The sequence below is a fragment of the Pinus tabuliformis genome, chromosome 2_1 (assembly GCF_031772625.1).
Source record: "Pinus tabuliformis cultivar Carrire ecotype Pingquan chromosome 2_1, CPIR1, whole genome shotgun sequence".
NCBI lineage: Eukaryota > Viridiplantae > Streptophyta > Pinopsida > Pinales > Pinaceae > Pinus > Pinus tabuliformis.
Window position 1 is genome coordinate 867,573,879 of NC_142299.1, and position 13,660 is coordinate 867,587,538.

At 38.3% G+C, this 13,660-nt stretch overlaps 1 protein-coding gene across 1 annotated transcript in view; it reads right to left on the minus strand.

Moving 5' to 3' along the window:
* Nucleotides 1-5,595: 5,595 nt before the first annotated feature.
* Nucleotides 5,596-13,660, minus strand: part of LOC149203420 (chaperone protein ClpC1, chloroplastic) — a 59,661-nt gene continuing 51,596 nt past the window's right edge. Inside the window, exons 2-10 of the mRNA XM_089403428.1 lie at nucleotides 9,437-10,052; nucleotides 9,063-9,178; nucleotides 8,795-8,917; nucleotides 8,519-8,704; nucleotides 8,112-8,327; nucleotides 7,745-7,962; nucleotides 7,430-7,505; nucleotides 7,213-7,302; nucleotides 5,596-7,062 (exon numbers count right to left, since the gene is read on the minus strand). Coding sequence (XP_089259554.1) covers nucleotides 5,884-7,062; nucleotides 7,213-7,302; nucleotides 7,430-7,505; nucleotides 7,745-7,962; nucleotides 8,112-8,327; nucleotides 8,519-8,704; nucleotides 8,795-8,917; nucleotides 9,063-9,178; nucleotides 9,437-10,001 — 2,769 coding nt within the window. The 5' untranslated portion in view covers nucleotides 10,002-10,052 and the 3' untranslated portion in view covers nucleotides 5,596-5,883. The remainder of the gene's footprint in view (nucleotides 7,063-7,212; nucleotides 7,303-7,429; nucleotides 7,506-7,744; nucleotides 7,963-8,111; nucleotides 8,328-8,518; nucleotides 8,705-8,794; nucleotides 8,918-9,062; nucleotides 9,179-9,436; nucleotides 10,053-13,660) is intronic.

Below are 13,660 nucleotides of genomic sequence, written 5' to 3' on the forward strand. Positions count from 1 at the left end.
CAACCTCACCATCTCGGTAGGTTGAGGCGTTGATCCTACAACTGCCAACGAATCTCAGACCTCCTGAAGATTTGCTAGGAATAGATCAATGCGTTCCCCCTTCAGCATCCTTGTGGATCTCATCTTCTCCTCCAAGTACATCTTCCGCTGCTCGAAAGATCCCTGATATAACGTAGCGAAGGCATCCCACATCTCCTTGGTTGTCCCTTTGCCAGCAACGTGAGATACAACGTGATCCCTTACTCCATCGAGGATCAACTGCTTGGTCTTTGCCATTTCAGCCTTGTACTTCTTGAGTGGATCTGCATTTGCAAGTTCAGTGACCACACTATCGACATAGGCCTTGAGATTATGCTCATCCAGAAGATAGGAAATCCTAGTCTTCTAGATCACATAGTTGGATTCCTCGTCCAACCGATCTTGATCTCTCAGCCCATTAGCTAGCATCTCTGCCAACAAGATGTCGAACTACCTCCTCTCTCCTCTGTGCAGATGCTAGGATGGCCTACGCACTCCCTACGAGATTTAGTATATCTACTCCTCTTTGTTGTTGCTCATCACTTATGAAATCGAATTCCCTGGGTAGGAATTCTCTGAGGAAAAAATTCCCTCAATAGTGTCTCCTTCCTTCTTCTGATGTTTTTCTGCCCCAGCAACTGCGCCAGAAAACTGTGTCTCACCTGAATACTGCTCTATGCTAAAGCTTCTACTACGTTGCTCCCTTTGCCACTGACAAATCTCGATCTGGATATCTAACCTCTCTGTCAACTCACTCAGAGAGACTTTCCTCAAGAATTTTTCCCTCCTAGCCTGGATTGCGCAATCCCTCTGGGGATTGATTTGCTACCTATGCAGCACTTCAATCTCCCTCCTCTTCAGCGCTGGGCTCTTCCAGTCTGCACTCTAATACCATGTGAGAATTGGGAATCCCTAAATCACTACTGCATCAACTAATTAAGTTTCTTCTATTTGTTAAATAATTAAACAAATTATTCACTGTGTTCTACGGTAAATATCAAAACCAATACACTGTGACCTTCATTATTTAAATAATATGTGGAAACAAACACTGAGCAAGAAGGAAATAACACACACAAGTGACACCGTTGTTTTTGGACAAATGTCCCCGGAAAAACCCGATGCGGGAAAACTGGTGCAGCAGTGGAGGGTTTGTATTATTATGCGTTAGTTTCTAAATACAATCTTTGGATGCTTTACTGGCTATCTAATACAGAGAATCTAATTGGCAGAGAAATTAGTGAGAAATACCTCACACTATCACTGGTGAACCGACACTGATCCAGGCCCTGGATGGCTGGCCCCACGCTGGCTCTGCGGCAACCTACGCAGATCTGCATCAACCTCTCTGGGGTTTGCGTCACCTCTTCCATGGATCTTTTGTTGTCTGGAACTTCGTTCCTCTGGCCCTTCGGTCTCACACCCCGACTTCTGGCTCTGGAACTCGACTTCCCAACTGAATCTCAAACTCCCTCTAAAGCTTTGTGTTGCTTCTGCATGGCACTGCGCTGCCTCTTCTAGATCTCTCTCTGCCTTCTCTGCAATGTATCCCTGGATCAGGAAACTCTCCAACCGAAAAACTATCCATGCCCCTCACTGCAAGAAATCTCCTTGATGACTTCTCCGGCAATTGTTGCGCTGCTCTCTTGAGAAATTGATCCCTTGATCTCACTCGATGTGTTTTACAAATGCCCATCAAGCTTTTTCTTATAATCCTCCATTTGAGTAATCAATAGCGCAAATTAAATTCTAATCAATGACTCGGATCATTTCGACTTGATCCTCGTTTTCTTCTAAAAGTGCTCTCTTGAGAAATTGATCCCTTGATCTCACTCGATGTGTTTTACAAATGCCCATCAAGCTTCTTCTTATAATCCTCCATTTGAGTAATCAATAGCGCAAATTAAATTCTAATCAATGACTCGGATCATTTCGACTTGATCCTCGTTTTCTTCTAAAAGTTTCAACCCCAGTTTACTTAATACCCTTTAATTACTTTAATTTCCTAAGTTTAGACTTAGACACCCATTAAAAATAATTAATTATTTTAATAAAACTGTCTCTGAGTGTAATTTCCCAAAACGATTTTTGGGTATTCTGGAATAGGTGTCATAACCTCCCTACAAATTTTGAGGCTTAGAGCACATCCGATGCTACCAGAAATCAACACTCTTGGCTCTCGTTTTTGTTGCACTCTTGGATTGGTTTATGATGCATTCATGGCATCATCAATTTTGTAGTTCCTTGCTTCTTGTTTTTGAATACAATCATCAAGCATGCAATTCATTATTCTGTATGTGGTGACTACAGTTTTGAATAGCTATAGGGAGTCTCACTTTGATTCTTTGCTCTCAATTACAAATATTGTAACTCTCTTTTGTTTATAGTCCCTTCAACTGAATAGCATTGATATGTCTTTGTGAAGGGAGTACATGACTATAGACCAATTATCTTGAGTTGTGGACTGATCTAGTTTATTGGCAAGACAGGCTTGTCTAGAACAGCTCTCAATGTAATACTTTTTCATTATAATAAAAATCATTTGCAAGAATTCACGAAACACCAAAACAAAAAAAAGATAAGTAGAAAGTCTCTTTTTATTCACAAGGACCTAGAATATCATAATGGTATCTTTATATTTGAGTTAATACAAAAACATGTTAATTAAAAAAGTAGGAAATATATATAAACAATGAATGTGTTATTAATTTTTGAATTTCATTCAATTTTATTGAAAACCCATACTTGAACAAGTCAATAAAACACAAGTACCCGCTACGATTTAGTCTTTAGGTGAGAATTGAACTTTAATTACAAGAAAATTCTCCACTAAAAGCGAACGTGACATGAGCATTCTTTCACCGCAAAATTTATAAATTATATTTGTAGTTTTTGAAATTTTGAAATTAATAACATCAAAATTACGTAAATTGTGATGATAAAATTACAAATCACTAACATATCTTTAGATAACAAAGAAAATATTTCAAAGACTCAATTCTCTATCTTATTTCTTTTTCAAAATTTTGAAATAAAGACACATTACAATTATAACATTACCAATCACTTGCAAAGGTTACACATGAAGACATTTTGAAAAACACAAATTCAGAAGGTAAGGTATTCTTATAAGCTAAGTTTATATAGGCGAAGTAATAATAATCATTATAAGGTACTGCCATTTCTGATTTTTCAAATATTTATGGTATTGCCATTTCTGATAACATTAATCATAAAGAATCAACACTAACCATGTTTTGTTAAAAAAAATCAACTTTAATAAATTGGTATTTCCAAAATAACCTTATTTTACAAGACATTCAGAGATAATTCCATACTCATTTAGTGTTAGAAAATACCAATCTCTTCCGTTACAAGCACAACATAGCCACTCTTCAAAGCCTATATATATTTAGATTCTGGATTAATCACAACGAATTGACATTTTCAAAAACAACCACATTTTTCCAGTGATGCTAAACCTAACAACATATTCACCTAACAATGCATCTGCAAACCATTCTTCAAAGTCATATAGGATGTTTATATTCGATTTACACGAGATGCAAAAAGCTTAACAAAGAGTCAATACGACAACACTAACATAATTAAAAATTCCAATAAAATGTCTAGTATCTTTAACTTGTGGTTATTATATTATTGCTATATCCTGTGTTAAAATTCTATTTACATTTAATATTCTCCTCTCCTCTCCTCGCCCTAATCATTAAAGGGACTTTCATGCTCCTCATGGTAATCTCTTTCCATCTTCAATAAACTGTTGTTGCAAGATAATCCTCAAACATGGGTACCCCTTTCCTTGCATGATGTTGTCACAGAATCATCCTCAATTATAAGTTGTTACAAAACCATCGTCAATTATGACTATCCAAACCTTTATTTCTATGATTGACTCTAGACCAAAGGGCTTGCCCTTTCATTCTTCAAAATACATCTTTAATGTATAAAGCCCTTCCATAAAACGTTGTTGCAAGATCATCCTCGATGGGTGTCCCTTTCCTTGCATGATGTTATCGTCACAGAATCATCCTCGATTATAAAGTTGTTACAAAATCATCGTCAATTATGACTATCCAAAACTTTATTTCTATGATTGACTGACTTCATCTGGCCCAAAAGGCTTGCCCTTTCATTCTTCAAAATACATCTTTAATGTATAATGCTCTTATAAGCATATATTTACATTAGTCCACGATATCGGCAGCCCTCTCATTCAAAACAAAAAAAATACATTGTTAACCACTTATGCTCTTTTAAAAAGAGATATTTAATTGTTAAACCTCTTTTAAGGATATATTTAAATTGGCACAACATGTTCATGGTCCAGTGGCAAAGTGAAAAATTGGTTAACTGCGCATCTTAAGATCAATACTTGTCAACAACACTCTTGCAGTTCGCTAAGTTGATCATGCGTTTGTAATAGACAGTTGCTCTTATGCCCTAAAGGGCAAAATAGGCAATATCCACACAAGCTAGCATTCAATTTTTTACAGACCCTACTCTCTAACTGCGTGCTGGCCATCATTTGCAACAGGCAATTAGGCAAAATCCACAAGCTAGCGTTCAAATTTGTGTACTTTGTAGTTTCTTGTTCACGAAAAAGTTGGTCATCATTTGCGGTGGCCTGTAGTTTCTTGTTCAAGAAAGTTACCATTTGCAGTAGTCGGTCGCCTACTTGGCTATCATTTGCAGTAGCCAGTCGCTCTTATGCCTATAAAGGGCAATAGGTAATATCCACACAAGCTAGCAGTCAATAATTTTACAGATTACTATATACCGTTCCATCGTAGTTTCTTGTTCGAGAAAGTAGGCTATCTGCTCTGTATTTCGTGGTTTCCTGGTCAAGAAAGTCGGTATCTACTATGTACTTTGTAGTTTCCTGTTCAAGAAAGTTGATTATCATTTGTAGCAGCCAGTCGCTAAGTTGGCTATCATTTAGATCTTATGCCGAAAGGGAAAAATGCAATATCCACACTAACAAGCATTCAATTTTTTTACAGGCTCTACTATCTACTGCGTACTTCGTTGGTTTTTGTTCAAGGAACCCATATCTGCAACATCAGTATCACTCATTTACACATGCCATCCCAATAATGAAATTGACAAGTCCATAACATGACAAACAAATTAAAGCCAGAAATGGATTTCACATGTCCACAATACGACAAGCAAATTAATTACATTTACAAAGTGCAATCAAAGCGTTCTAATAATAATAAGCCACTTTCTAATATGAAATGTGATTACTGTCTGGACCTGCTGGCTAGTGTGGCAGGTAACATCAATATTAATGCCCGAAAATATCATCCTTTCAGAGGTTACTGTAGTTGGGCCAAATTTCGTTCATATTCTCAACATAGTGTCTACTACATAGTAATAAAAGCTTTCAATTTTAAATGGATACCAATCTATACCCAAATATCTACAATGAAATTTTATAATTTGCGGCTAATAAACTGCCAACAGTTTCAGAATGAATCTCATTCACTTTGATTTGTTTTCTAGTTTTTAACATTCACAAAACCATTTCAACCAAGCCACAACAAGAACTTCGTGTAAAATAATGGTTGGAAGAATTTAAGAGACAACCTTAACATCTCTTTTATACTTGCAACATTTCAAAGTTTTCATTATGTCAATAAAGTTCAGAACAATCCAATGTATATCCTACAACTTTAGATGCTCAGAACTAGGGTAATTACAGCGAACATCATCTAACAAGTACTCAGAAATCAAATTGAAACCCAAAAGAAATCCTGTCATTTAATAACTACCTACATTTAATCGGATGGAGCCAAGTTGACCAATCTTTGGCCCAGCCACTCAAATGAATGGACCTTTTTTCTATGCAGCTAATGCAGTGGCTGACGGCCCTACTGTGCCAGTCTTCCCATTCAACACAGTAACATTTCCTTCGCTATCCACGTCAACTATAGCTGAATCCCCCTCTTTGATCTCACCAGCAAGCATTTTTTCAGCCAGGCTATCCTCTAATAACCTCATAATTGCCCTACGGAGTGGCCTTGCGCCATAGCTGGGACTATAACCTTCATCTACAACTCGGTCTGTGAACCGCTCTGTTACTTGAAGATCAATTTCTTTTGTTTTAAGACGTTCAAAGACCTCTTTCAGCATTATATGTGCAATCTCCTTCACCTCTGTCTTTGTGAGCTGTCTAAACACAATCATCTCATCTAGTCGATTCAGGAACTCAGGTCGAAAATATTGCTTCAGCTCTTCATTGACAAGACTTTTGATCCTTGTGTAGCTGCTGTCTTTCTCATCGTAATCAAGCTGGAAACCAATTCCACGGCCTCCCTTCTCAATCACACTACTCCCGACATTAGAAGTCATGATCAAAAGGGTATTCTTAAAGTCCACAGTCCGTCCTTTACTATCTGTCAGTCTTCCATCTTCAAGAATTTGAAGCATCATATTGAAGACATCTGGATGAGCCTTTTCAATTTCATCAAAAAGGACCACTGTATAAGGGCGTCTCCTAACAGCTTCAGTTAGTTGCCCTCCTTCAGTGTAGCCTACATATCCTGGGGGTGAACCAATCAACTTGGAAACAGTGTGCCTTTCCATGAATTCACTCATATCTAGCCTTATCATTGCCTCCTCTGAACCAAAATAGTACGCAGCCAATGCCTTGGCAAGCTCCGATTTGCCAACACCTGTAGGTCCTGAGAAAATGAAGCTAGCAATTGGCCTGTTTGGATTCTTAAGGCCAACTCTTGCACGGCGAATAGCTCGACTGATAGCTTTAACTGCCTCATCTTGCCCAATGATGCGTTGGTGGAGTGTTTCTTCCATTTTCAGAAGTTTGTCAGACTCGTCAGTTGACACTTTTTCAACTGGAATGCCTGTCCATGCACATACAATTTGCTGAATATCTACCTCAGTTACTAATGGGCTAGCATCTCCTGCTTCACTCTCAGCCTTTGATTTCTCTTTTCCTTTCTCTGTTAAAGCTGAAATTTGTGCCTTAAGTTCCATCTCACGATCACGTAGCTCTCCAGCCTTTCAGCACACAACACATCCCCACCAAAAATAAAGAAGTTTATTTTGAATATAAATCACTACAAATTTCGGCAGTGATCAACTTTATAGATTTTACAAAAGATACGATGATTTAACCAAATGAGAAATTTACCAATCAAAGTAACATACCTTTTCAAAGTCCTGGCCTCGAACAGCTTCATTCTTTTCTTTTGTAATCTGTCTGAGTTCTTTGTCAAGTTCTCTAGCCTCTTCAGGAAGCTGCTTAATAGAAAATTAGCACTAGAAAGATTTAATAGACATCTAAAAATAATGTGACCTAAAGAATCCTTTTACAGAATGCAATACTATCAATTATAATGATATATGACTATGAAGGTTAAATCACCTGTGCATGGCGAAGGCGTACTCGAGAACCAGCCTCATCAATCAGATCAATTGCTTTGTCAGGAAGGAAACGATCACTGCATGAAATGTAAACAAATAAGATGCACTATACATAGCCTAATATATTTACATACACATCAGCAAACAGTAGAATCAAAGAACAAACTTTTATACTATTCCTGACATAGTTGACTAGATAAATAAAACTCTATCACCAAAATGTAGTTGTGAAAAATCACATATCCCTCATACCTCACGAACTATCAAAATGCACATGGAAACTAACACATGTGAACACTAAATGTGGAGTATATACCTGATATATTGATACGACAACTTTGCAGCAGCCACCAAAGACTCATCAGTATAACGAAGCTTGTGATGAATCTCATATCGCTCACGTAAACCTTTCAGTATCTGTATCGTCTCATCAACAGTTGGCTCTGGCACTTGTACTGGTTGGAATCTCCTCTCTAGCGCTGGGTCCTTCTCAATGTGTTTCCTGTATTCATCCAAGGTGGTGGCTCCAATACACTGCAATAATAACATTATTTATTTTTTGAAGGATAATACCCATATTAAAACATTAGAAAATCCCTGTAGCAGGATTTTTTGGTAAGTCGAGAAATAGGCAAGATAGTTATGATATCCAATTTTTCAACAATTGAATCCAGCAGAATTACCTGAAGTTCACCTCGTGCAAGAGATGGTTTCAGAATATTGGCTGCATCAATTGCACCTTCTGCTGCACCTGCTCCAATCAAAGTATGAACTTCGTCTATGAAGAGTATAATCTCATCACTCTGTTTGATTTCCTCCATCAATTTCTTCAATCTTTCTTCAAACTCTCCACGATACTTGGTACCAGCAACAAGTAACCCCATATCTAAAGTGATGACCTGGAAAAAATATGTTTGTTTTGTATCAGTAATTCCCTACTCTAGGCAGAACAAAATTGAAAGAGTTTACTGCTTCATGACCCCATCACAGCCAGAATAGTTAAGAACCTGTATGTCACATTTCAAGACATCACTCTGAATGCTAAGCATGTAAAACAAAGTTTTAAACAGTATAGCCAAGTAAACTATACCTTTTTACCCTCGATTGTCTCTGGAACATCTCCAGAAGCTATTCGCTGTGCAAGTCCCTCAGCAATAGCTGTTTTTCCTACACCAGGCTCACCAATAAGACAAGGATTATTTTTTGTACGGCGTCCCAGTATTTGAGTAACACGTTCTATTTGTGGCTGCCTTCCAACCACTGGATCAAGCTTGCCCTGAATGCAAAGCAATATGTCCGTACTTAGCAATGGCTTACACTATTAGTATATAGTAAACGAAGAACCATGCCAAATTCCAATGTGTACCTCCTCTGCCAGTTTTGTCAAATTCGTCCCATATTCCTCAAGAGTCGGCATCTTGTTGCTGCTGCTACCGCCTCCAACTCCAGCACCAACAGCTTCTGTACTTTCTCCAACCATCCGAATTACCTGTTGATAATTACAACAGCAAAGAGTACATAAATGATTGATGACGATGGAGTGAAATCTCAATCACCTCCAGGAACCAATATCATTATAGAATCCCTTCAGTTGTTCATCACCCAGGTGATAACAACATCTTTGAGAAAAATACCTGCGTACGAATATTGCTGGGGTCAGCTCCAAGATTCTCAAGCACACGAGCTGCAACACCTTCACCTTCCCTCAACAACCCTAAAAGCAAGTGCTCAGATCCTATGTAGTTGTGTCCTGCACTATTCATAAAATAATGTGATTTTAGAGAATTGAAACATTGAGAATAGCTCGCCGTTCATTAATAAATGTTGTAACAACAATTTGACAGTTTCGAGTTTCTATGTTTAGTTCCCTATGGGGCAGGCTCATATATATTCTTTCCAAGGAATATAAAGATTTTTCCTTGGAAAAGGAACAGATGAATAAAATAAAAAAAATAAAAAATAATATTGTTGTTTCAAAAATAGAGATTGTAAGGCCATAATAACAAACCAAGTTGTCGAGCTTCCTCAAGTGAAAGTTCCAACACACGCTTTGCTCTTGGAGTGAACGGAATCTCCACAGCAACAAACCCACTGCCTCTGCCAATGATTTTCTCAACCTCTACACGAGCCTCCTTGAGATTGATTCCCATGGATTTTAGGACCTTTGCTGCAATACCAGTCCCTTCACCAATAAGACCTAAGAGAATCTGCTCTGTACCTACAAAATTGTGTCCAAGGCGTCGTGCTTCCTCTTGAGCAAGCATAATTACCTTGATGGCCTTCTCAGTAAAACGCTCAAACATAGCTACAACCACCCCTCTATTGCCTCTCCCCACTGGGAGACAAACTGAAGCTGCTACTGCTGCATGAAAGTCTTTTAAAGGACTTCCAACCTTATCTATGCATGTTTCTTGGCGCAATCCAGTGAAACTTCGCATGCTAAAGGATCGTGAATGCACCTTACCAATCATCTTTGGAACTCCTTTTCCTCTTTTAGAGCTCTGAATTTGACCATACTTTGTACTGATTATTCCACCAGGAAGAATTGCAGATTGTGCTAGTGCTCCAGCCATCTTACCTAGATGAGAGAGATTGCTTAATATGCTTGATCAGGTAAAGAAATCCTGCAAAACAAACAAAATATCAGAAAGAAAGTTACGCACAACTTCGAGATTTGACAGACTGCTTTTATGTGGCATTCAACATTTTGTGTGTGTGACTATAAATATAACTACATATGTAAAAGCATTTCCTTGCCAACTCATCTGATAATGTGCACAAATTACTTGTATTTGTGTCCAAGATCGCACCTATCCTCTATAACAATGACTTACATGTAATTAATTTATGCTACCATTAATGACGTGAAAATACACACACATACCAAAACAAACAAAAAGAATTACACACACACACATATATATACCTAGACATACTAAAAGAACAATGTGGGCCCATCTACCAACTAATTTGTAGTGCTTGCAGAATTTGCACATACTACACAAAGACAAACATATACTAAACATTTGCATACATTTAGGTATTTTATCACATCATTATTTACACTGGTTTATGCTACTGTCTACTTATCAATAAGCATCTATATTTATCTATCTATCTACATGCATACTTTTTGGTAAGTAAATGACAGCTTTCAATTAAACAAGATATTCACATAATTGCATCTGCATACTTCAGAGAGTATATATGTATTTAAACTTTATTTTGGGCCTGTTTTTCTGAGTTTTTTAGCCCCTCTACCAGATACAAAAAGATGAAGTTTGACAGCCACTTTAGACTGGGATCTGAACACCCATGATTCATTATTTTCCAAAACAGATCTCCTATAACCACATATATTAGACAGGTCATTTAGACTAGTGTGATAGACAGGAGCCAAAAATAAGTAGGTGCTCCTCCAAGCCTATTTGAGAGGGCATCGTCTCAGTGGATATGAAAGGTCTGGTCAAAGTTACCAGGGTATGGATAAGGATCTGCCAGATTTTTGAAAAGCCAGGATCTGGAAATGGCAGGGAAACAGAAAGTACAAGAAAAATATAAAAATATTTTTATAATAACAGAAAAAGAAAATAGAGATAAGAATCAAAACCATTCAGGAATTGCAACAATAGAACTACAAGTTATAACCAAAAAAGGTGTTCCCATGCATATTACTATTAGCCATATGTTACCCCTCGTATTGTATGATGCCTTACATTCATGATTGTTGTCACAATCCAGTTCTTGTGATTTTCATCACATGTCAGAGGCTTGCAGTATGATATTGGTGGGACATTCAATGGACACAAGGCATTGTTACTGGTGCATATACACTCTCCTCGACACTTCTGAAATTATCAACCACTACCATCAGTGGGCGCTGAGTTGTCCTGAGGAGAGTTGTTCTTATGCACACTTGCTTGCCTATTATTGTTGTCCCCTAAAGCACGTCACCATGGTGTGATTGTTTTTCATGGATTATTAATGGTATACTATGGTTAGATGATGTGCATTGTCTTCCTAGTTGGCATCATCATCTCTTGTTTGGAGGCTTAGACATATTGTGGTTGAACTTTGACGGGTGTTTGAGGGTCCTACGTAACATTGTTGACACATTTGATTGACCCTTAGCACATTTATGGAGAGGGATACCCATCAACTAAGAGTTTTCAGCACTGAGTTGTCTTGAGGAGAGTTGTTCTTATGCACACCTGCTTACATATTAATGTTGCCCCCTAGAGCACGTCACCAAAGAAGGATTGTTTTTTGACAGTTTATTAGTGGTATATTATGGTTAGATGATGTGCATTTTCTTCTTAGTTGGCATCATCATCTCTTGTTTGGAGGCTTGCACATGTGGCGTTTGAGGCTCATACATATCATTGTTCATGCATTTGATTGACCTTTAGTTGTACTAAGGATTTCCCAAAGTGTTATTGGTTAATCCTTGCTACTTGATGTGATGGATTGATTACTTGGTATCTTTTGCATGATTTCCTAACATTTCACTTGGATTAGTGATGCATTATTTTTATTCGTGGAACTTGAGATTATTGATCGGATCGGATCATTATATTGTTTGCCATCCATCTCGATGCATTCAGAGTGGAAAAATTAAGGGAATCAGCACATGGGACTGTTTTTTACAGGTGGGAACCAGTTTGGCAAAACAGGGTCCGAAACCTTCCGGGAGCATTTTGAGGTATCAAACGATATTTTTTGGGGGTAAAACTTTGCCGCTTTAATGCTGCACCATTTCATGGTGTTCTACACAGAGATCTTTCCAATGGAACAAGAAGCGCTTCAATCGGACTCTGTATGCAAAAGTTATGTCACTTAGAAGTTGACCTTCCTGTTTTCACACCTATAATTCGGGAGGATGTCGTGTCAACCCCCATTATTCATGGAAAAGGGGCTAGCCACGTGTTTGTGATGTAAAAGACTCTAGAAGAGTCTATATTGTAACTGTAGTTAAGAGTTGATGTAGTCAAAATTAACCACTAGTACGCTATCGGGTTGTGTTATAACCGGGCCACTAGGAGGAAGGGGCATTTCATTCTTTCGAGAGCATTTTGTTCCATAGCTGAGCAAAGATAGCCAGGAGAGATAGGAGGTAGAGCAAACACAGAGGATTTGTGCATTGTAACAACCCACGGGCCACATGCATTACTTCTTTGTACCTACAGCCATATTTCTAGACAGAGAAAGAGAGCGAAGCGGCCTCACCTTCCAGCTGGGTTTTCTCCCGAAAGGGTTTCCCAAAGAGCATATCTTGTGTATTATGTGTGTGTGACCTTATTTTGTCGTTCTCTAATTTTGTGCATAATTTCTATTTGCATGAAAGCACTAATTACAATTAAGTTTACATACCTTAAAGTTTACTAACACTGTAATGGTGTAGAAATTCAGAATTTTAATATATAAGACATTGTTGTGACGAACTGTCTAGTGAAATATCCACGGCAATTTACGGATCATTTGGCATCAGAGCAGGTTTCTTTGGGTATTTTGTAGAGATTGCAGGGATCTAGATCAGCAGGGCCGAAAATCATAAAACCCTAATCATGGGCGACGAATCTGTAAACGAACCTCGTGATCCTGCAAACACAAGGTTTACGCAGTTGGAACAAGAAGTCGCGGATATCAACTGCAATGTAAGCCTCCTCGTTGAAGCCTTCGATAGCAAGCTGGGGATATTTGGAGAAGATGGGGGGTTCGAACGCAGAGGACAAATCAGAACGGGAATCAAAATATCGGGGAGAACGGAGAACCAATGGAAGAAAAGACCTAAAAAATATCAACCCAATTTGAGTGTCGTGAACCAATCATAGACCCTGTTTAAAATGGAAGCTAAAGTCGATATCAAGTCGTACCACGACGAGATCAACACTCTGAAGCTAAACCACTGGTTGTAGCAACTAGAAGTTTATTTCAGTGTTTATCAAATCGAGGAAGGGCAAAAGATCTCATTTGCTGGACTGAAATTAGAGGGCCATGCACTGACTTGGTGGGAGAGCCATGCAGAAACCCTGAGGTTGGAGGGAGAACCTCCAATGACTAAGTGGGAGGATTTCAAAACCCTCATTAAGTCACAGTTTTATCCCATTGGGTACATGGAGGACCAGTGGATCCGGTGGCATTACTTCAAGCAAAAATTCGGGCCAAAGCGTGCAGGAGTACACCACGAAATTCAGGAAGATGGCTATAATGTTGGGTATTTCTCCAAAGAACC